Raw genomic sequence first — 23,314 nt, forward strand, 5'->3', positions numbered from 1 at the left:
CACTGTTTCTAAATTGCTTTATGGATAACCTTTTTAAAAAATCCAAAGCCTTAGAATCGTGTGCCAACACTTGTGTTAATCCTTCCATCGTTCGAATTATTAGAGACATTTTCGAAAGATCTCTTCAAGGTCATTCTCAAGTTTCAGAATTCCAAATAGGTTGTTTATATCTTGATTGGAAGAGTATATGGTTCAGGAAAAAAACTAACTCTTTACAATTGCTTCATGCCATATTTCTCTTGAATTAATTTTCCTAATGGAAGAGTAAATATAAAAGATAAAAACTATGGGCCAAATGAAGATTTACGTTCAAAACAATGAGTCTGGAAAATATTTGTCTTAGCCTAAGTGTTATGGTTTTGCCGTCAGTTGAAAGGGCTCAGAGCTAATCAGAAATCTCAAATATTTAGCAAATTATGGTGTACATCTTGGCGCGTCTTTTCTCCTTAGTAGGAATCCTGGTTCGTGTCTTTACTTTCTTTTTTGTTCTTAAGTAATCAGATGTTCTTGTGATTTAACATGCAATGATATACATTTCTGTATGTTTTAGAAAACATAGCTGTGAAATATAGCTACGTATGATATGAAGGGTTTTGTTTTTTTTTTTAGCTTCTAGCTTCCCCTCCAAAACTGTATATACTGACTACGTATATTCTTAATTTGGATATAACGTATTTTCAAAACCAAACAAAAATACTCGAATGTCTAAATGTTTTTTGTTTTTTGTTTTGTTTTTGTTTTTTTTGCTAACACATGCTGCAGGAGTAGTCTATCTGATGGTTAAATTTCAGTGACTGTATCTTGGAGCCTGGAAAAGCCTAAATTTGAACAACTGAGAACCAGAACGTTGCCTTCAGATCCAAATGCCTTAGGAATGATCCTGCAGTTGATTAGAATCTAAATAATTAGATTTTTTGGCCCTGTCTGTTCAAAAGCCGTAAGAGGGAAGTTGCCTGAGGGCAGAAGTTTCTTTAAGGTAAGTATGGTGACCTTCTCACCCACACCCACAGTTATGGGAAGGGCATGCCTGACCTTTCTTTACCTAACCAGATAGAAAACCAGTGTTTGTAAAATGTCCCGCTAAACACATCCTTGTTTTTTTTTATTTTACTCCTTAGCTTACATTTTGCAAGTAGCTATGTTTAATGCATGATTCAAGACTATGAGTGCCAGACAAGTGTGGTTCATATGCTACAGGGACTTCTAAGTTTTATTTGTAAAGAGCACAGTAAGTACTGTCTCAGATAAACTCTGAGTGATAGATGTGATTTAATCTCCAGCCCTGTGACCAATCACAGAATAACTTCTATTTCCTCAATTCTTTAGAGTACCTATTTCTCAATAGAGTTAAGCTGTTAAATTGAAAGCAATACTCTTTAGGCACTGCTGACTAAAACATAAATCCAGGCAGACTCAGCATAGAAATGGCATGCAATAATGACATGTATACGCACACACACACACACAGACGCACATACATACACACACGCACATACATATTGTTTCCTTCTAGCCAGTGATGATCATGTCCATCTATTATCAATAAAATAAAGCCCATTAAGAAAAAGCTTATTGCACCCAAATGAAAAAGGATGCCAGTTAATACAGTTGGTATTTGACTATGTTACACCCACCATGGGTCATAATAAAATTCTCATATGTTTTAATTCATTTACGCATGCCTGCATTTAATATGCTTTGTGACCATGTCTACAATTAATATGATTTATGAGAAAAGAACATGTGCAATATTGGGGGTAGGGGGTAGAGCATCGACTTCTCTTCTTCTATGAATGAAAAATATAACAAAACAGCTCAAGGAAAATTGTTGGCTGTTAGCATATTAAGATGGACTGACAGAGCCCTGAGTAAACTTGAGGGAGTTAATGATATCCTCTTATCTGACCCTGACACATTTGCAGCATGTAATTTACAGAAGCTCTGTCCAGGGAATCTTGACAAATGCTCCTAACGATGTCAGGGCAATGTTCCATTCTAATGTAAAACAGATGTGGGTCAGATACCCTCATTCATCACTTAACGCAGAGAGTCTCAAACTCTCTCTGGAAGGAATGGCATTACCTGCCGTTAACTCTTCCCACCACCGCAGCAGTCCTCCGAAAGGTAAGCACTCAAACCCATCACCACTTCAAAAACCTGCCTGAACACGTGACTGTAGAAAATCAAACCTATATCTTGCTTTAATTTCATGACGACTTCAGGACATGTTTGCTAAATATTAATCGACCCTCTGGGACCTGGGATTCCAAATCTAGAAAGGGAAAAGCTCTACACTTGGCCATCCCACAGTACTTCGGGGAGATGGATTAAAACTTCATCTCTAATTGCCCATAAAGTAAACCTGCATTCAAGGAACTGCAGGGCTGATTCACCATCGTGACCACTCATAAATGCACATCTTGCTGCGCCTTAGCTGCCCAGCTCTGTCTAAGATTCACGCACACACACACACACACACAAAAACTTACAATAAACTAGAAGTCCACGCTGGCTTTTAGAAAGAAGGACCTAAACTCTGCCCCTCTGAAACAAAAGATGTTGGGCTACACTGTATTCTCTTTCCCCTGAGATTTTCCCTTCCACCAACACTCTAACAACACGGAGGACAGACACGCCAGCCTATTAAGGGAGGACAACAGTGGCCCATCTCAACAAGGAAATCCTTTCTTTCTTCCAGACCAGGTGTGATGTAGGCAAATATTTCTATGGCTGCATTTAGCCTAAGATCACAGAAAAGAAGCTTCCCTATCCTTCTCTTCATGGGAAAGAAGGTATGTTTCTCAGAGTAAAGAGTCAACTGATAAGACAACTGATACTAATTTAATGAGTAGATGTCAAGAAGGCTATTTCTATTAACCATGGGAAAGCAGAGGACAGCCTAGCAAAAGTCTAAGAATGAATATATCCTTTAGGAAATGTGTGCTGGCCTGTTTCACAGGTTTTGTGGTAAAGCAGAATAAGCATCCATCCAAGATGCATGGAAATTTGCAGTAACTCTTACAGATATGCGACGTCTGAAATTACAGTCTTCCAAAAACCAGAAGCTACTACCCCACTAAGCTAAAATCCTACGTACCTCGATTCCCTCCCTGACCCAATTCCAGGGATACTGAGCCAATAAAGATGTTGTGTTGCTTTTCTACCTGAAAATTTACTTATGTCCTTGATCATAAATTGAACAGTGGTTATGTCTCCTATTGCACAGGAAACTGATGTTTATGCTGGAAACATCTAGGGCCCACGGTGAAACCACTTACACAGTTCTTTGAGCTACAGAAACTAAATCTGCTCCTACAGGTCTTGACAAAGTAGCATCTTTGTAATTTAGTGATTAACTCAAAATTACTTGGTTGGATTGTCCCTTACTTTCTAAGCCCTCTCTATTGTACCTGCTGTCTTAGCTACCTCTATTCTTTATTGAAGAGAAAAGCATGGTGTTTATCAGATTTGCTTACCTTTGAGGTATCCAGTACCATAGAAGCTGGCTGTAGATTTTTTAAAAATGTGTCCATGTCAATATTGGATTTCAGTAAATCAAAATAAGAATAAGAAAAGGAAACCATCAGGATGACCCTATCCTTTCCCCACTCCTAGCCCCATGGAATAAAGGACCGTTGGCTCTTATTCTTGCTGTAGTGAGTTTTTATGTTATTGTATTCTGAATTTCTCAAACAAAACCAAGTTGTGTATATCATATTTCTGGGGACTATTGTATCTCAGGCACATTACAATTCCTGCATTCTGAGTGGATACCAATATTCTTTAAAATGTCTGAATAGAACAGCTGAAAACACTCCACTCCATGAAGAAACTTGCCTTTCTTTTGATACTACTCAGTTTCCACATTTGCGTTCTTTGGCAGGAACAAACATAATGTTTTTGGTTTTTGTCAGAGATTCATGGGCTGTTCTGTTGTAAACAGTAGTGAAAGCCCCATTGCATTCGTATTATTAACTCATCAAAAAGCATTTCCAAATTTCCAAAGTACTGTGTTTCTCAGCCCAGCTCTATTGGACAATTCTTTTTTGTTATCTTCCCCGTTTAACAAGAAGATGAAACAGAAGCGAAGATAGTTTAAGCAACTTGCCCGAAGAAATACAGCTAGCAAATGGCTGATAAGTTTTGGAAATCTGGTGCTTTTGACCTTGAGGCTCCTTCTTTTTTTTTTTTTTTTTTTAAGATTTTATTTATTTATTTGAGAGAGAGAGAATGAGAGAGAGAGAGCATGAGAGTGGGGAGGGTCAGAGGGAGAAGCAGACTCCCTGCCGAGCAGGGAGCCCGATGCGGGACTCGATCCAGGGACTCCAGGATCATGACCTGAGCCGAAGGCAGTCGCTTAACCAACTGAGCCACCCAGGCGCCCGAGGCTCCTTCTTTAGATCAATGAGTTGCATCCACATTGCAATCAAGTCACTAAACAGGAACTCTTTCCTTTCTTTGCGCCCTTCTCCACCTATCTAAACATTATTAAGCAGTTCACAGCTTCTTCTTTAAAATCACTCTTTTGGGGCGCCTGGGTGGCTCAGTTGTTAGGCATCTGCCTTCAGCTCATGTCATGATCCCAGGGTCCTGGGATCGAGCCCCGCATCGGGCTCCCTGCTCAGCGGGAAGCCTGCTTCTCCCTCCCCCACTCCCCCTGCTTGTGTTCCCTCTCTCGCTGTCTCTCTCTCTGTGTCAAATAAGTAAAATCTTTAAAAAATAAACAAATAAAATAAAATAAAATCACTCTTTTGCCTGCTAAGTTTTTATACAGAGCAGGGGTACAATGTGTGGAAGGAAAAGATAACATCGGACATTACATAGAAAGAAGATTCACTGGAACACTACATCAAAAACTAATGATGTAATGTATGTTGATTAACATAACATAATAAAATCAAATTAAAAAAAAGAAAGAAGATTCACTCGTGAAGAAAAAAAAAACAAGGGAAGCATTTTAGACATGGACAAATCGTGAGTGGGTCTCCATCCGTGTTTTCTCTCATTCAGCCCTTCCTAGGGAATGTTCCTCAAAACTTGGTAGTTTAATACTCAGCAAAAGGGCTCCATAGTTAAATCAGAAAACACGGAGTGAGACAAACATGTTTCTACACTGCAAGACTTGTCAGAGCCTTTAGTAGGCTAATGTGCCCTGGGACTTTGAAAGATAAATGGGTATAATTTGTATCATTTATCAAATTGTTGGTTCAGAATCCATTTTCCCCAAACCACCTTTCAAGGACCCCACTATGGGGAACAAGCCTTTATGATGAGGCACTGCTTGGTTCCTGGGTGTTCCAAGATGATTAGGACCTAGTACCACTCCTCCAGAAGCTCATAGGAAAGAGGGGAATGGGTACTTTATCATATAACACAGGGTGGTATGGCGTACGTGTTTGCACAAGGTACAAACACACCAACGGACCTCAACAGAGGCTAAAAGAAGAAATTCTGCCTGCAAGAGTCACAGCAGAGTTGCCACTGAACTAGAAATTTTCCTGTGGAGTCCCATATGTAGAGGCTCAGAGCTGCAGGCGGTTTTGAAATCCAAAGTTTAATTCGATTTTTTTTTTTTTAATGCAAGCTGCCCAAAATGAGACCTCAGTTTTTTTGTGAGATAAGAAGATAAGTTCTTTCTTTAAATAATGCCTGCCTCCTTCATTAGTTCAGCGCCAAGGACGGGCTGCCGTCCTGTCACAGGGAGGAAATATTCCCTTCCAGGGGGAGCTCCTACCCTGTGAGTCCGCAGAATGCACTGTCTCACCACTGCCCATCTTACTTGTTCCTTGATCAGCGGGAACAATGCAATCACTAACCTCTGAAACTCTAGTTCGCTGAACTCTAGCTAGTAATTTTTAAATTTTAAATAGTATACTGTACATTGAAAAATACACACCTCTACAGAAAAAAAAAAAAATACACACCTCTGATGAGACCCAGACTGTTTCACAGAAACAGATTTCTTTAGAAAAAAGAAAACAAAAAAATAGTACACAACTAATGAGTAAATCCAGTCTTCTGTGTCTGCAGTACAAAGCACACATTCAGCCCCTAATTGAATAAATATGCAAGTATTCAGATTTCTGTAGATATTGCCATTTTGCAAATGCAGTAATAAATTAAAAGCTTTACATTGCATTCCAACCACATATAAAGGGTTGATTCAGACCATTGGCCTCACACTAGAACCCAGCACTGCTTTCCTGGGCTTTTACTGACGACAAAGAAAAATTTTTTATTCTAGTAGCTTCGTTATAGACCTAGCTATCACACTCAATTTTTTCTCCCCCGATAGCTAAAGGAATTCAAATGGGTCCCCAAAACCATGGGGTTGTTGCATTTGATTTGTCCAACGTGCAAGGGAAAGTAGCTGATGGAGTTTCTCTTTAAATCAATTCAGCAGACACACAAAAAAACATAATTCAGCAAGAAAGGTTCGCTTGTGGCTCATTTCAGTGAGATGATGTAAGAGTCAGTCATTGATGCTGCTCCCTCCCTTCTTTAAAAAAAAAAAAAAAGGAGATTTGGGCCAAATAGTTGTTTCTTTCAAAATTCTCCCAATCTGTAACTAAACTCAAGAGGCTGCGGCCAGAGCTGACATAAACCAGGGCTCGCCTCCCCTTCTTTAAGGGGAGCAACCACAGCCTTCGGAGAAAAACCAAAGGCAGTGGGTCAATTACAGCCTGCACTGATTCAACAAATGGATTAGCAGCAATGTTTCCACCGCCGAGCAGAACATCTCGAAAACTTAGCATGGCAGAATGGAAACATACGAATGGCCCACAGTTATTCTGCTGTAGCTGAAATGGGCTCATTTATGATCATAAACATCCTGGAGCCTTCATAAACATGTGAGGCTGTGGCCCTGGCTTTGAGCTCACGGCTGCTTCAGAAATGAAACAGAAGGAGGCTCAAGCTTTGGAGGGGCTGCCCCTTTGGCATGGAACGTCTCTCCATCCGAGCTCTGTTTGACACCCAACCAATCTCTTTAATCAAAATCACTCCTCTTTCCTCCACAGGTGAATTTCTGGAAAGTGTCAAGGGAAGGAAATGCCTCTGTTGGGAAACGGGCTGCTGGTGGCAGGCCCGCTTGTCTGGTTCTTCGTAATGATAAAGGAGGGCCGAGGGCGCCAAGTCTGTACCCTGGGTGTGAAATGGACAAAACAAATGGCCTGGCATTGAGCAGCTTCTCCATGTGGGCCCGAAAAATGGCCAGAAAAATAGCTCTCCTGAAACAGGAGCCGGCCCCCCGACCAGGGTAAACCTTACCACTTTTCCATGGATCGACAGTACGAGAAAAGGTCAAGGAATTACCATGCCACAGTGAAAAAGGCTTCTTCTATGAGACAGAGAAGTACCCATCACAACCATTCTTAATGATGATACCGCCTCCACGTAACAAGCTGATCCGTAAGCCCTTATTCCTTCGCTGGACAAAGACCCATCATCTTGCCTGGCAGCTAAGGAATCTGAGATCATTGTGAACACTGTGGTGCAAAAAATGACAAGCAAAATCAAAAGCCGTCTTGAGTTTTGTGTACACATATTAACACTTAAATGCTTCTCCCTAATAAGTGTCGGGATTAACAAATGTTTGTGAAAAGAAGCTGTGCTGAGCAATTGAAATCTGATTTGAAATGGAACCACGACGGACTAATACATATATGCATGAAATGAAGAAGTACCCTAATAAGCGTGGCTGCCACCAAATATGCAATTTACATACATTACACACTAATAATCTCAAGTTTAATATTATTCTTTAAAAGCAACTGGATGGGTAGGTTGAGTTCAAGGTTGTCTTTTGTAAAATATGGATAAGAACAGAGGTTGATCCCAGTTGTCCTCCACCATTAACCACCGTCTCGTTAGTTCGACGATCTATCTGCTCTTTCTTGGGTCCATCCCATCCCCACAGAGCCGTGATCCAGCAACCCGACCGAACAGATGCATGGTCCACAGGCTTGATGAGATGTGCAGACCTACGCTTTGTTCCTGAGGTGGTACGCGGCGAGCAAACATTCAAGCGTTTTTAAGCCTGGTACACAAGGCTTTATGAGAATTTTTTCTTTCCTCAGTAGATTACCCATGAAATAGGACAGGTGTACTGGTTATTCAATTACAGCCTATCCAAGACCTGGACGAAAATGTGAAATGAGGCCTCGGAACATAGCTCTTACCGTAGGGATTTATTAATAACAGTTAAACTTTCCTCAAAACAAAACTTTTTTTTTTGTAATTTAAGCCCATTTTCTTATTTTGTCATTGGTTTCACTCATAAACCAGAAACAAAAATCTGCCCATCTGCTCTAAACATAAAATGTATTCATAATAATCCAGATTTATACCAAATGTATTTTTAAGTATTGCCGAATTGAGAGAGTACTCAAAATTTACGGCCTCTGAGGTTGCAAAGATGACTTCCTCTTTTTAAGGAGGAAAATGCTTAAAATGAACGTAGGAAAAGCTCAGAAATCTTCTTGGATATCAAATGGCTCCGTTAGAAAAAAAAATGTCAATGATATAAGAGTAAATGAATCAAAACCATATGGATCAAATTTTCCCTAAAATACACAGTTTGAAAAATTAAGGAGGAAAAGTGCTTGGCAAAATGTGTTTTAGGTTTTACCAAACCCAAAACATTTGAAGAATCACTTGCAATGGTTGATGAACCCTAGATGCAGCCAAGTTGGCCCATTTTTGTATACAACATAACAGTAAAAAAAAAAGCTTTCTAGAAACCATGCAACCCCACTGATACTGTATTTCACTCAAGAAATCATTAGAAGCTGTCACCAAAAACTGGCGATTATAGCCATGGGATGGGGGTGGAGCATGAAATGATAAAAGTTTGTTAAATTAATTGGCCTTGTTTTTTGGGTTTGGTTCCGTGTGTTCTGGACGTGGGGGAGCAGTAGGGTAGTATTTCTTGCAGAGCAAAGTTAATTGGAAGAACATGGGCCAAATGTTAATTAGTCTCATGTCTTAAGCATATGGTAGGATTTCCCTGGCGCTCTGTATTCCAAGTCAGCATTCCTTCTTCTCTCCTCCATGTGCAGCAAGGTGCTGGGAACCTGCCATCTGGGTCTGGAGGGGAAATACATGGTCTCTATTTCCCTGTGTTCTTTCTCTATGGTCCCCACACCAAGAGAACACAACCTTTCCGAAGAAGGCCGCTACTGCAGGGGAAAGCCCTCACTAGAGTGACTTGAATGGTCTTCTCAGAAGCTGTTTGTCTTTCAGTATGAGAAGGCCCATCTCCTCCTACAAGAGTTATGTGGTTCAGACGAAATGCAATTCAGAGACAACAGAAAAGGCTGAGGTCATAGCCTTTCCCCTCTGTCACCCATCCCTGGGACTCTTGTCTCAGATTACCCCGACAGATCCAGTCTCTGGGAGAATGTGGAGCCAACCCCTACAACTGGTGAAGCCTTTGGACGAGGCCTGCAGGAAAATCAGGGCAGGAATATCAGTGCCGGGGCCTATGGAAGACTCACTAGGCCATTACGCTTCTTCAGCAAGCAAAATGTGTCATTTGTGTTTATACGAGAATTAGGAACAACTGGAAGAGAGAGATTTTTGGCTCTTAAGTCCACAGGCAGTTCACCCCGCTGTTTAGATGATTGTGCTGCAGTAGTCTCAGTTTTTCCACAAGAAAAATGGCCATATTCTTCAGGTATAGTTACTGATTCCCTCAGAACAAGATAAACTTGAGGAAGGATATGCCCAAAGTTTCTAAAAGGTTTTGTCAATATTCTGATCTTTTGTCAAAATACATGTCAGTCTATTGCTGCTCAAATCTGACCAGCCAGACAGGTGTGATCTCCTACATCACTGTTTCACCCCGGCTCTCAGGAAGCTGAGACACTCCCTGAGGAAAGCACTGAGGGCATTTAAGAAATGCCCTTGGGCTGATGGCTCTGATTCCAAGCTTTAGAGGAATCTTGGCTTGAGGGAACAGATGTGTCAGAGACTCCAGAAGATTACCAGCTAAAAGACACACACACAGAGAGAAGCAATTCTCATGAAATCCAAGTCTGAATGGCCAGCCCCACTAGGAAGAAAGTCAAATGCAATGCACACATTATCTTGAACATGTCAAACAGCCTCCACTGAAAAGATCTACAATGAATTGACCGAAACAACTCAAAAGCCTTTAGATCCAATTCCATGTAAGTTAATTGGTGGGGAAAGGCCAATGCTGAAATGTAAAGATAGAAAGCAACATGGAAAGGTATATACACTATTATCTCAATTATATTTTTTTAAAAGGTGTAAGACCCCAAAGAGCTGGAAGGCAATATGTAAAAATATTAACAGAGGTTGCCCAGGGGAATTTCTTTTTCTACTCTGAAGACACTTAAAAAAATTTTTTTTCTATTTTCTATAATAACCATGCAGTTATTATATTATTATTAATAATAACCTTTATTATTGGGGGAAGTTAAAAGATTGATAGGAAAATTGTGTAAAGCAAAAAAGCACGTAAAGAGCATATTAGCAAAAAGAGTGTCACTTAACCTGAACCCAAAAGTTTCAAAAACTCATCTCTACTTGATGATTTTAAGATGTGATGAAAGCCCCCTCCCTCTAGTTTTCAGAAAACCTGTTCCCTCTCTGCCCAACCACATGCTCTCATGGGGGCGATCCTAGCCTATGAGCCAAGGGTCCCAGGTTCCAGCCCCAATTCTCTCTCTAGCGCCTGGTGGTCTTCAGCAGGCCTCAAGCTCTCTGAGCCTTGGTTGATTCATCTGCATATTAGATGTCCAGAGAGAAGCAGAGGAAGTGGAGGAGGAGAGGAAGAGGAGAAACGATAAGATCAGTTCCATTTGGAATATCATATGATCCAATCTATTAATAAGCCCTTCTATATAATCAGCAGTAAAAATGAAGGGTCTTTCTTTCTCTCTTCTTTAGTTAACAGGTAAACCAGGCTGTTCGAAGTGGGCTCTTATCTTCGAATTTTCTTTAGGATATTCCTAATAAAGCCAGACAACCAAAAGTAGGGTTGGTCCCCCCTTGCTTACATAGAGGCAATCCTGAGAAGTGATAAACCCCAAGGCTCTAGAAAGTTCCAATTTCCAGTTCTCCTACTCTGTTGTTTTTTCAACATGTTTGGCGTGATTCTGGTGCGCTCATCATCTTTTGTCCCCCAACTCTGCCTAAAGAAATAAGGAGGAACTTCATTATCTGTCCCTTTTCTAACTCGCTGAGGATGCTACAAGTACTAAGACAATATGGATTCCTCGTGGTGGTTTCAGGAGGAAATGTATGGTAGAAATGCAAAATATCCGGGATATGTACAGAGTAATAAGTAGGGAATTAACCTGATACGTAAGAGCATAATAAAGAAATACAGGAAGAGCTGCCTGTGGAATTTTCCGTTGCTTGATACGGGAATGATTCCCACCCTACTGCCAACTCTGGAATCATAAAATCAAAGATGAACAGTTTCCAGATTAAGTGCCAGTGACTCCAACTATGTAATACTAATAGAACAGAATAGAATAAAATAGAATACAGTTATTATAACATACAAGCTCATACGCTTACAAGAAACTAGGACTTTCACTTCGAGAATACGGACCCGTGTCATTATTTCTGTTCTGACTGAACACGAAAGAAATGCCAAGGGAGTCCTGGGTCTCACCTTGCAGAAGCAGTATAGGGTTAGTTTACTTTTTATGAAAACTTTCAACCCAATCGTGTTCAAAAAAGCTCTGCTATGGTCCCAGACGACTGATGTTAAAAACTGCCGAGATAACTATTTCTGATGTTCCTTCTAAACTGTGGAAGAGGCTTATATGCTATAAATCTGGGCATTTTGAAGAGGAATCTACTAATATAAGTCCATGATTTTCATGCAAAATCACACTCACAAATGCCAGCACTTGAAAATTAAATTTATTAAAGTCCTGTAGGAAGACACGTTCATTGTTTTCATGTTGTTACTTTTCGGCCGAGGTTTAAAGCCACCTCTCATTTCTTATCCCAGGATGTGCTATAGGAATCTATGAAACTTAATTACATTGACTGTTACAAAAAAGGATTTATGAACTTTTGCCTTTAGGCAGAAATGTTTATTTCATTGCCTTTGCTATTCATTCTTTTCAACTCCAACGGCTTTGAACTTTTCAGCTGCGCAGAGTTATCACCGTTGTGCAGAGCCCAGGAACTGCACTCCCAAGACGCAAACCACAAGTGGAAGAAAACGAAGAAGGCAAAGATATAGGAGCCGTTATTCTGGCCACCCTTTGTGCCATTAAAATCTCATTTTCTGCCTATTAGAATGCCCTCTTGGTGCTTAGGCGGCGGTGATAGTCGGTGATTAGTGTGTAATTGAGTATAATTGTCTTTTCACTTTTCATTTCTGTCATTCTGGGCTTCTCTCTGTTTTTCTAGCCACCAAGAGAAAAAAGGGGGTTAAGGAAAGATAAAGCTGTTAAAACTCTCACTCTCAGCCCTGAAGAGATTCTCGATCGCAATTATAGATTGCAACCCCTTTGTGACATTTCTCCAAATTTAGTGGGCAACTATCCGTGCCACCTGGGCCAAGAGCTCTCTAATAAAATCAAACGATCTGTATTTAAACAACTGCTAATAATGTCAACCTCAGACAGATGCCACATGGAGGAAATTTATCCAACCCTCTGACATGCAATTATCAAGGCAATTTATTAATATGATCTCTCAAGAAAGGCTCATAGTCCAATGCAAATTAGAAAAACAATTACAACATTCAAATATCTATATATTCCCAAAGTAGCAGTAATTCTCCTAATTTGTGCATTTATAACTCATTTATCCCAGAGTTCTGGAGTCATCAGCTGGTCTCTCTCCACACAACTTGCTTGCTTCCTCTCCAATTGTTTTAATAAAGCTTTGGTGTTTTCCTATTAGGTGCTTTTGTTCACAACCAGATCAGCTGATCAAGTACTTTTAAAAAAAAAAAGCAGAAACAGAAACAAAAACAAAGAAACAAAAAATGTGTGTGAGCTTCTGACCCAAAGCTCAGAACTAGGGGTGGAGCTGACCAATGCCTTGACAACGAGGTATAAACACAGATCTCCCTGATTACATTAAAAATCACTTGGATTGTAAGCCCAAGCTACAACTTTTGATACAGCCCGTAGGAAGGGTGGAGAGAAAGGAAACCAGAAAACTGAAATCATGTGGCTTGTATAAAGAATACATTATGGTTTAAATTTGGCAATTCATTATATGACCGCCTCGGGGAATTGACTGTTTGGTTCTGGGATACAGCAAATCGTCTGTCTGGAAACACGGGACTGACCTGAGGTGAAAGGCCATTGCCAATGGCGGGGTTCATGGGGTTGGAGGGCCCAGACGGAGGCACAAAGCTGTCTGTATAGCTGGAAAATCCATGCCTGGTGCTGGGGAGGCAGTAGGCAGAGCTGCTGTCTGGGTTTGAAGGAAGAGTGCTTTGGTGGACGGTGCTCGGAGGAAGCGGCTGAGGTCTGTGAACAGTGCTGCTGGGATCCGAGACAGCTGCAATGAAGAAGACGGTCAGCTCTAACCCTCCTTGCAGGCCGGCAGGAAAAGCGCCGGGCGAAAGTTCAAATCACCGAGCCACCAGGAGTATCCAGCGCTCCGACCAAACGTGAACTTCAAACTGCACTTCTTAACATGCATAGAGAACCACTCATAGCAAATAGAGCCCCGTCTCTGCACCTAAGTGCAAGGACGCAACTTATTTATATACTTTCAGGGCATACTCACCCAGAACACGAATGCAGAAATCACATGAACAATGAGAATGAACCTATTTTTGGTAGTGAATGTTATGAATCAGCATAAGAATTAGCCAGCGTCAGAATCACAAGTCTCGCATTTCCTATCAAATACGCTTTCAAAGCACCTAAATATTCGTGTGGAATGCCTGGAATGCTATCTTTCATAATCCCAAATAATTCAGTCTTCTCACTGATCCCATTCACCTCTCTGCGCCATCCAACGGTGACTTGGTCAGAGTTACATTTGCTCTATGACTACTGCAGTTAGTAACTCTCATAGAACTTCAGTTAACTGCCGACAGCAGTGCAAAGGTAGAAGTAAAATTTTAACCAAGAAAAAGCAAATGGCATATTTATTTAGGAAAGGTGTTGGGTTTGGTTTCATCATTTTGTTTTGTTTTAAAATACTGAGCCAGTATTGTAACACAGCTCATCATCTAGAGAGATCCAACTATGTCACCGAACAAACTAGGTTTCTGAAATGGGGCAGGTAAACCTTCGGGACGACCTGATAGAAGGTCATTAACCCCCAGGCAGCAGCAACAATGTCAGCATCGAGGAAGATTTCCCAGCAGCAGAGAAAGCAACAGGGAGTTATATTTTAACCCCTCGACTCCCTCCGTACCTTGCGGAATAGCTGTGGGCTGGTAAGATGTCTCCGACAGCTGGTATGTTGGCAGGGTCGGCATGGCGGGGGGAGGGAACCCCCCCGGAATGAGATGGTTGAAAGCCATGAGTTGATTGGCCCCAGCTTGCTTCCTCCATCTCGCACGGCGGTTGCTAAACCAAACCTATGGATTTAATTTAAAATTTGAGGATTTCACTGATGAAATAATAGTACATTCTTAATGAATTTTTCATGCTAAAACAGATTAAAGGCCCCCTTACTGACAGGGCAAATAGATGCAAGGGAACTCCACCTTCTGTGTTGTATTGTCAAGGGAGGAAGGAGAGTTCAATGTCAGGGGTCAGGAAAGGGGCTTCCTGGACCTTCCATGGTCCCTCAGAGCCCCCACGAACCCTGGGATGACCATGGGCAGGGATGGCTGAGCAGGAGTGGGAACCACAGGAACACCCCAAGGTCACCATCACCAACACCTAACCCCTGCCTTCATCTACCACAGCACTGTAGGGAGGGTGCATGGGCCTCCTTGACCCGTACATGACATATGTCCTAATTGAGTCTTGCCTATCCCACTAACTTTGTATTTAATATTTGTATCAGGCTGTCTTTGCATTTCTATGGTCGTTACGGGCATAGCTTCTATATCGTCATGTAAATTGACCAGGAGGAGAAATGGAGCCATTTTACCATCCCTTTCAAAGTTGAGACATTGCTCTGATCTTAATGGGAATAAATGCCAAAGAGGTATTTCAAGAAATGAAAGCATTTTATCTAAGAAGATCTCTTAAATAGTTTATTATTTCTTTCAACAACAGCTTTAAACACCAATAAGAGTCTGTGCTGAGCACTATGATGACCAGGTACATTCAGAAAAAAATGGTATAATATAATAAAATGCCTTCAGAGGATTCAGAGCCCGTGTATTTTGGCAGGTAGCTGGGGAGAAATGGTGATAATGGGAGTAAGAAATGTAACTGGACATCTAAAACGTTAAGGAATTGTGATATAAGGCTTTTAATGGGCCCCATCATCTTGCCCAGTTTTTACATCTGCCGCTTAAATGTGGAACTTTGAAGGATTTGACAGAGTGCATTTGTGACCTTTCTCCCAAAATTATAGAGTATTTCTACCAATTAAAGATATTCTAATTCCTATATGGAAAGTTCACTGAAAACTCCATATGGATAAAGCATCGTGCTTGCAGTCAGAGGGGAAAAGGGATGAATGAAATGGGAGGATAAGACAGGATCCCTGCACTCCAATAACTTTCAGGCTTATCCTCTGGAATTCACAGAGCCCTCAAGGAAACCGAAATAATGCTCATGAGAGGTAAGTGCTCCATATTTGGAAATGCAGAGAATCAGGGAAAGTTCTGAGTGGAGAGAGAGTTTGAACTCATTTTAGAGTATGGACAAGATTTCAACAAAAGGTCACTCCAGATGGAGGTGATAATGCAGGAGACCAATGTGTCTAAGAAAAGGTAAGGCTTGATGTCCTTGTAGAACAAAATGAACAACAACTTAACTGTAATTTTTCTGAAGTCGTGGAAACTTTTAAAAGAGTGGAGGCAGGAACTTCTCCCTTTTGGAGCAAGAAAACCCAGTTTAACAAACACTTTGCCAAGGCATCTGCCTAAACTTTTGCTATTCACCCAAGCACTTGTCTGAAAAGGAGTCTGGCCTTCTCCAAGCACACCGCATGATCCTGGTAAAGAAAGCTTTTTGAACTTCCTCAAAATACTAACATTTAATACTCCTTAAGTTTCCAACAGGAAAAGAAGGTAAGTCAATATTTTCCCATGTTGATCCATAATTGAATTAGAGTTTTACTTAACTTAATAAATTGCCACCTGGGATAATAGAACCATGAACAAGCCAGCCCTCCATTTCAGGTCTGCGTCAACTGTGTTTGCTCACTGCAAATCTGAGCGTCTGTTACCAGGACGCGCCGAAGTGTCTGGAACGAGCTGTTTTAGGCTGAGGAGGCAGAGGGTAAGAAACTGGGGCCATTTCCTTGCCTGAGTGTGCTGTGCTGTACCACACACCGTGGTCATATTTTACATTAAAAACCTGGAGACTAATAAGTCACACCTGGCTCAGGTGAAGCAGTTCCTGACACCGGTCTCAACCAAACTATGTGCAGGGCATCTCCCACTTTAGGCTGGGAAGAGCACTGGATTTCCCAAGGTTCTCATGTGATTTCACTCATTCAGACTTACTAGCCTCGATTCCACCGGTGAGATCCTTCAGGAAGAACCCAGAGCTCGCACTTCCATCGCTAAAAGAGCACGCTGCCAATCTCTCTGGGCCAACTTCCTCCTGTAACCTTTAGATAAGTAAACCAGGTTTGATGTACCCAGTGGGTGGCTCTGCCTGATCACTCCGTCCATCTCAACCTGCTGTGGATCCAAGATCCTTCTATCTCCTCCATAACCCAATTTTTTTTACATCAAACATGTCTTTGCTCAAGTAATAAATCAGAAGAAACATCATAACTTTCTACAGATAGCTTCAAATATCCAAAAGACTAGGGATGTAAGGTTTTGGGGGTTTTCTTTTCATTTTCCCAAAACAATCCAAAAACTGAAGACACTGAGTAAACCCACCAGCAGTTGTACTAGAAAGTTCTCGTATTTACAATACAATATCTCTTATTCTTACAATAAAAGTTGAAGAGAAATAATTGGGAAGCAAATCTTTACTAAAAAACAAACCTTCAACAGGAGGTTCGAGAGTCTGCCAGTGGAAGGAATTCAAATGATGTTTAAATTTAGGCTAAATAAATCCAGAGGGCTATTTATTCCTGAGAGAACCAGGGACTACTGAGGACTGAGGACTATCCTTCCTGTCGCTGGTCATTTAACCAGACTTTTTATCATCTTGCCCTTATCAGCCTTCTGCATCTCCTAAAACCAGCTGTGTCTGCCAAAAGTAGCATTAAAGATAGATACATACATACATACATACATACATGCATACATACATACATATACTGAAGTTGCAAATCAGAAAGCGGTCCTTGCCTTCTTTATAATTTGAAACTCATAAAAGATTTATCTATTATTTTAAAAGGAAAAAGGTGCCCTTGAAATAATCTTCATTTTAAAGATCCAAACTGACCAGGCACAATGATCCTGGGATACTGCTATGACCCCATCTTTAATTGAAAGGCATTCCCTTTAGTACTCAGAGGTCTTAGATAACTCTTTCAATATTGTTTCACTAATTCCTAACAATCAATGAATAATCTACTAAATGAACTGCCTGAGTGTATAACACTGAAGAAGTTCATCTAAAGGAAGGCATTTATGACTCAGTTGTTACAATTACCAGAAACTTCTCTTTGTTTTGAAAAGAGTAGCAATGGCGACAGAAACAAACTGGCCTCTGATGTTCTAAAGGAGAGTATGAGTGTTCTGCCAATGTCTCAGCCAGTAGGACAGAAAGAACAAGTTTTACAAAGTTGGCTATCACCTGTTAAATGTAATTCTATGACCTATAATTCAATGTAATCTCACTCTCCCCACATATGACCTGGCCTTCCACACCACAGCTAACATGGGAAGGAAGTAGGGCAGGAGGCTGCAGTTAAATGCTGATCATTTGCCTGTATAATATCACATGACATCAAAACCCTCCCACAAAGCAAGTTTTTACTTCAGCTGATGAACTACAACCCGGTGTCTTATCATCTGCCCCTGGATCTTTCCCTACTTGTTTATCTCTCTACAGAGCCCTTCCACAAAGCTATATTCATGCCTTTTGGAAACAATCTTCAGACCCATGTCTGAAGTAATATAATATCCAATGAATTTTCAAAACAAAATTTCAATTGAAAGATCCTCATAACATCATGATAACTAGGGAAAAAAGATAATGACCCACAAAAAAAAAGAACAAGGTTTTCATAATTTTTTATCTTCGTGGGTCAAATAAGTAACAAATTTGTTCAGACTCTCAGCAATATAAGTTGTGGAAAACTTCGTACTTCATTTTTTTTAAGGATTTATTTGTTTATTTGAGAGAGAGAGAATGCATGAATGGGGGGAGGGGCAGAGGAAAAGGGAGAGAGAATCTCAAGCAGACTCCCCGCTGAGCACGGAGCTGGACATGGGCCTCAATCTCACGACCCTGAGATCACGACCTGAGCTGAAACCCAGAACTGGACATTTAACCAAATGAGCCACACTGGTGCCCCCAAAACTTTGTACTTTAAATACTTTTTATTCACATGGGTGAAATGCAGACCAGGCAAAAGTTGACTCCCAGGCCTCCCACTTTGCTAACTCTGTGACCTTGAACTATTTGCTTACTACCTATGGGCCTCTGCTTTCTCATCTACTAAATGGGAGGAATAAAAAACTACTTCACAAGATTGTTGTGACAATTAAATGAGACAATACAATCAAAGCCCTTGGAAGAATACCTAAGAGATATTAAGTGTTCAATAATGTTAGCTATTGAGTATGAATGTCACGTTGCCATCTCTGTCTTAGCCACCCAAGAATTAAAGCCTTGCTTTGTTTTCCTAGCTCTGTGGTCTACAGCCAAAGCCTTTTGTGCCCATGAGCAAACAGGAAAGTACCCAAATAACACCTCAAATAATTGAAAGCCAGTTTGGCTTGAATGGAGACTTAGGTCAAATTTGCTTCCAAGTTTCATGGATTATTGCTAATTATCCCAGAAGCCTAATTTTGCCCATCGAGAAATTACTGGTTCACATTTTTGGTGTGGTCCCCAAAGGCAATCTAACCCACATTATTCCAGATGGGTTGTTTCAAATGCAATTTGAAATATGGGGGGAGAATGAAATACTTAATGCTCAGAAAGAGAATTCACAACAAGATTTAAAATGCGTGATTAGTGGCACCTGGGTGGCTCAGTCAGTTGAGCAACAAGCTCTTGATTTAGGCTCAGGTCATGATCTCAGGGTCATGGGATGGAGCCCTGCGTCACGCTCCCCGCTCAGTGGGGAGTCTGCTTCCTCTCTCCCTCTGCCCCTCTCCCTGCTCATGCTCTCTCTCGCATTCACTCCCTCTCTCTCTAAAATAAATAAATAAATCTTTTAAAAAAATAAAATGCTTGATTAGGCACTAGATTCAGTGACGTCTAATGTGATGATGCCCAATGCCAAATATAGTACTTTCCAAGTAGGTAAATTCAGGACCAGCTGTTCATCCCTGGACCTTCTCATTCACTCTATACCCCCTCTCTTTCCACATCGCACTCTCCCAGCCCTTCTGTCACAGCTGCTCTCCAGCTCTGACCACTGTACGAAGAGCAGGCTGGGGAGAGAATGCATAAGGTTGATGAGGAGAAGTGCCATGCTCCCAGGAATATCAGAGGATCATGGACACACAGAGAGACATACTCAACTGCATCTTCATTCATCCCAACAGCAAACCCCCATAGAGAATTTCAGGATGATCATATTTTTGCATCATTAGGGAATTTCAGGGCCAAATATTCCATACCTATCTTACCTTCTGAACTATACAGATCTGTTGGATGACTTTAAATCCCCACTGGATCAAAAACACAAGAAACAAGTATTGGTGAGGATATAGAGAAAAAGGAACCCTCGTGCACTGTTGGTGGAATGCAAACTGGTGCAGCCACTGTGGAAAACAGTATGGAGGGGCGCCTGGGTGGCTCACTTGGTTGGGCGTCTGCCTTCGGCTCGGGTCATGATCCCAGAGTCCTGGGATCGAGCCCCGCATTGGGCTCCCTGTTCAGCGGGAAGCCTGCTTCTCCCTCTCCCAATCCCCCTGCTTGTGTTCCCTCTATTGCTGTCTCTCTCTCTGTCAAATAAATAAAATCTTAAAAAAAAAAAAAAAAAAGAAAGGGTGCACCTGGGTGGCTCAGTCGTTAAGTGCCTGCCTTCGGCTCAGGTCATGGTCCCAGGGTCCTGGGATTGAGCCCCGCATCGGGCTCCCTGCTCAGTGGGAAGCCTGCTTCTCCCTCTCCCACTCCCCCTGCTTGTGGTCCCTCTCTCACTGTGTCTCTCTCTGTCAAATAAATAAAATCTTTAAAAAAAAAAAAGTTATTAAAAAAAAAGAAAGAAAACAGTATGGAGATTCCTCAAAAAATTAAAAATAGAACTACCATACGACCTAGTAATTCCACTACTGGCTATTTATCCAAAGAATATGAAAACACTAATTTGAAAAGATATATGCACCCTTATGTTTATTGCAACATTATTTACCATAGCAAAATTATGGAAGCAGCCCAAGTGTCCATCCATAGATGGATAAAGGTGGGGCATATATATACAAAGGAATATTACTCAGCCATAAAAGAAAAATGGAATCTTGCCATTTACAACAACATGGAGGGATCCAGAGAATGTAATGCTAAGTGAAATAAGTCAGTCAGAGAAACACAAATTCCATATGATTTCACTCATATGTGGAATTTGAGAAATAAAACAAAGAAAAAAAGAGACAAACCAAAAAACAGACTCTTAACTACAGAGAACAAACTAATGGTTACCAGAGGGGAGGTGGGTGCAGGGATGGGTGAAATAGGTGACAGGGACTGAGTACCCTTATTGTGATGAGCACTGAACAATATATAGAATTTTTGAATCACTCTATTATACACCTGAAATTAATATATCATTGCATGTTAGCTGTACTGGAATTAAAATCAATCAATCAATCCCTATTGGGCTTCTATGAGAATCTCCAATTACTGATGATAAGTCCTGTACCTAGTTATTTTTAATTGGGGGATAGGAGAGGGAGCAGAGGTATTTGAGAATATTACAAAGGCAGGGATACCCCCCTAGTTAATGTCTGTGTACACACACACACACACACACACACACACACACACAGAGGCAAAGGCACAAAATTGTGTGTACCAATCTCAAGTCTCCTAGATTTCTTGAAGTCCATCCATGATTATCCTGGTCATCTGTGGACCTAGACTGAGATCATCTGATCTAACCTACCCCATATTTTAAAATTAAAAGAAAAAAAAAAATCTGAAGCCAGCAGGATTACAGCATTGAATTAAGTGACTTCCTCAGCAGAACAGAGTAGGCAAGCTGAGACCAAAACCCACATCTTCTGATTCCTACTTAAATGCTGTTTCCTCAAATAGCTTCCTTTGCTGTCTTCCACTATCCTGGTGGTAAAAGAGTGCTACTTCCCTGTTTGGTGGAGTTCTTAGATGGAATATTTAATAAAACTTTTGCACATCATAAATATTTGCATTCTTCCCCACTAAACGTTGATGCTTGCCATTATTTGCATAATAATACCCAGGAGGTGAATTAGGCAAATTAGTCTTTGGTGTACAATAATTCTCAGATTGTGTCCTCAGATTTGGCTGTGAGAAACACAACAGAGCTACGGGCTAAACAAATTTTTATTAAATACTGACAAAAGCCTAAGTTTTTATAGCTTTAGTGTCATCTCTATCCAGAAGACTTTAGAAATATTTTACTTGGGGGAAAAAAAAAAAAAGCATGTAGACTTGTTTGAGGGGTTTTTTTCATTGGGTGTTTGGTTTTCCCAGGTGCCACAAATTAAACTAACTCACACTTTCTGGCTATCACTCAAAGGGAGCTGACGTTGCTACCGCTTTCCCAGATCCTTCTAAAAACTAAAGGATTTTGTTCTGGCATTTTAATCAGTGATTAACTACTCCCTTCTTTTTCCTGCTGTGTTAAGTAAAAGATCCATATGCCGGGTGTTGTAGGGAATTTGTTAGGCCGTAGATCATAGCTGTGGTGCAAGACATGATGTGTCTCAAGGGAACTAATGAAGCCATAAGGAATGTAAAGAGTCACCGGGTTAAAGCCACATTAGGACAGCTGTTAGGTTAATGAGGGCCCTGCTTTGGAGAGGAGGTCACTGTATAGAAAAATATGAACCACGCTTTATTGGTTTGATCCCATGTCCTCTGCAAGTTAATGGGCCTTTCTTATTCTCCTCTGACATTCATTGGGCCAGATGTGAATGCTGGGCACTGCACAAGCTGCATGGGTTTGAGATTTAGGCTGCCCTCCATCCTTGTTTTTGGCAAAGGCAGGAATGACAGACAACAACACGGAACACTTTCAGTTTTCCATCACACTCTTTGTTTGATTTCTTTAAAATCAATGTTTGTGACTCTGAGTGCAGAGCTGATCTCCTATCTGTCTAAAGGACTGACTCGGGATGTGGGGTTGGCCAGACAGGAAATATAGGGGTCAAATCCTCGAATGCAGTGGGCACTCCATAAAGGTTTGCTGGAAGAATGGAGATGTGAACAGATCTGACTCCAGATTTAAACCAGGTAATCACAGAACTGTAATAAAAGCAATTAGATTTGATATATACAATACTTGTAACATTGTTATAAGTAATATCATGATACATACACTACCTATAGTATTATATCATACAATGTATGTATGTAAATTATCATGATTTGTAGTTAGCGGTAGTCATTTCTGGAGAGGAACACTGTATCCCAATGTAACAGATAGATAGTAGTTCCAGCTGTAAAACATCTGCACTGTAAGCCTCCACGCATCTATGACTCTTCACTCACCCTCCTACCCATCTCCTGCTTCCACCTCCAAATACCTTTTGCCACGGTCCTTTCCTTTCCATTCCCATGGCCCCTGACCCATTCATGCCTACTGCCCATCACATCAACTGTGAGAGCCCTTGCCTGAAACCCAAGCCCTCCACAGGATGTCCTCAGCCTAGATTTGCAACCATATTCCTCCCCGCCACCCTACCTCTTCCTACCCTCCAAGCAAACTGAACTATTCCCTGTTCCTTTGACATGAGCAAAAATGAAAGATCACCAGGTATGTAACTCATGTGCATCCAACTCTCTGTGCTTTTGCCCACATTAGTCTCTCTTACTAATGTACTCTCCCCACCCTCCCTGTCCAGAGAATTTCTATTTAGCTTCAAAAGTTCATCCTAAAT

The 23,314-nt window shown here is 41.0% G+C and overlaps 1 protein-coding gene across 1 annotated transcript in view; it reads right to left on the reverse strand.

The window, feature by feature from the left end:
* Positions 1-13,003: 13,003 nt before the first annotated feature.
* The window catches only part of PAX3 (paired box 3), a 76,889-nt gene continuing 66,578 nt past the window's right edge, over positions 13,004-23,314 (reverse strand). The window contains exons 6-7 of the mRNA XM_036098682.2: positions 14,380-14,545; positions 13,004-13,509 (exon numbers count right to left, since the gene is read on the reverse strand). Coding sequence (XP_035954575.2) covers positions 13,169-13,509; positions 14,380-14,545 — 507 coding nt within the window. The 3' untranslated portion in view covers positions 13,004-13,168. The remainder of the gene's footprint in view (positions 13,510-14,379; positions 14,546-23,314) is intronic.

The sequence above is a fragment of the Halichoerus grypus genome, chromosome 4 (assembly GCF_964656455.1).
Source record: "Halichoerus grypus chromosome 4, mHalGry1.hap1.1, whole genome shotgun sequence".
Taxonomy (NCBI): Eukaryota; Metazoa; Chordata; class Mammalia; order Carnivora; family Phocidae; genus Halichoerus; species Halichoerus grypus.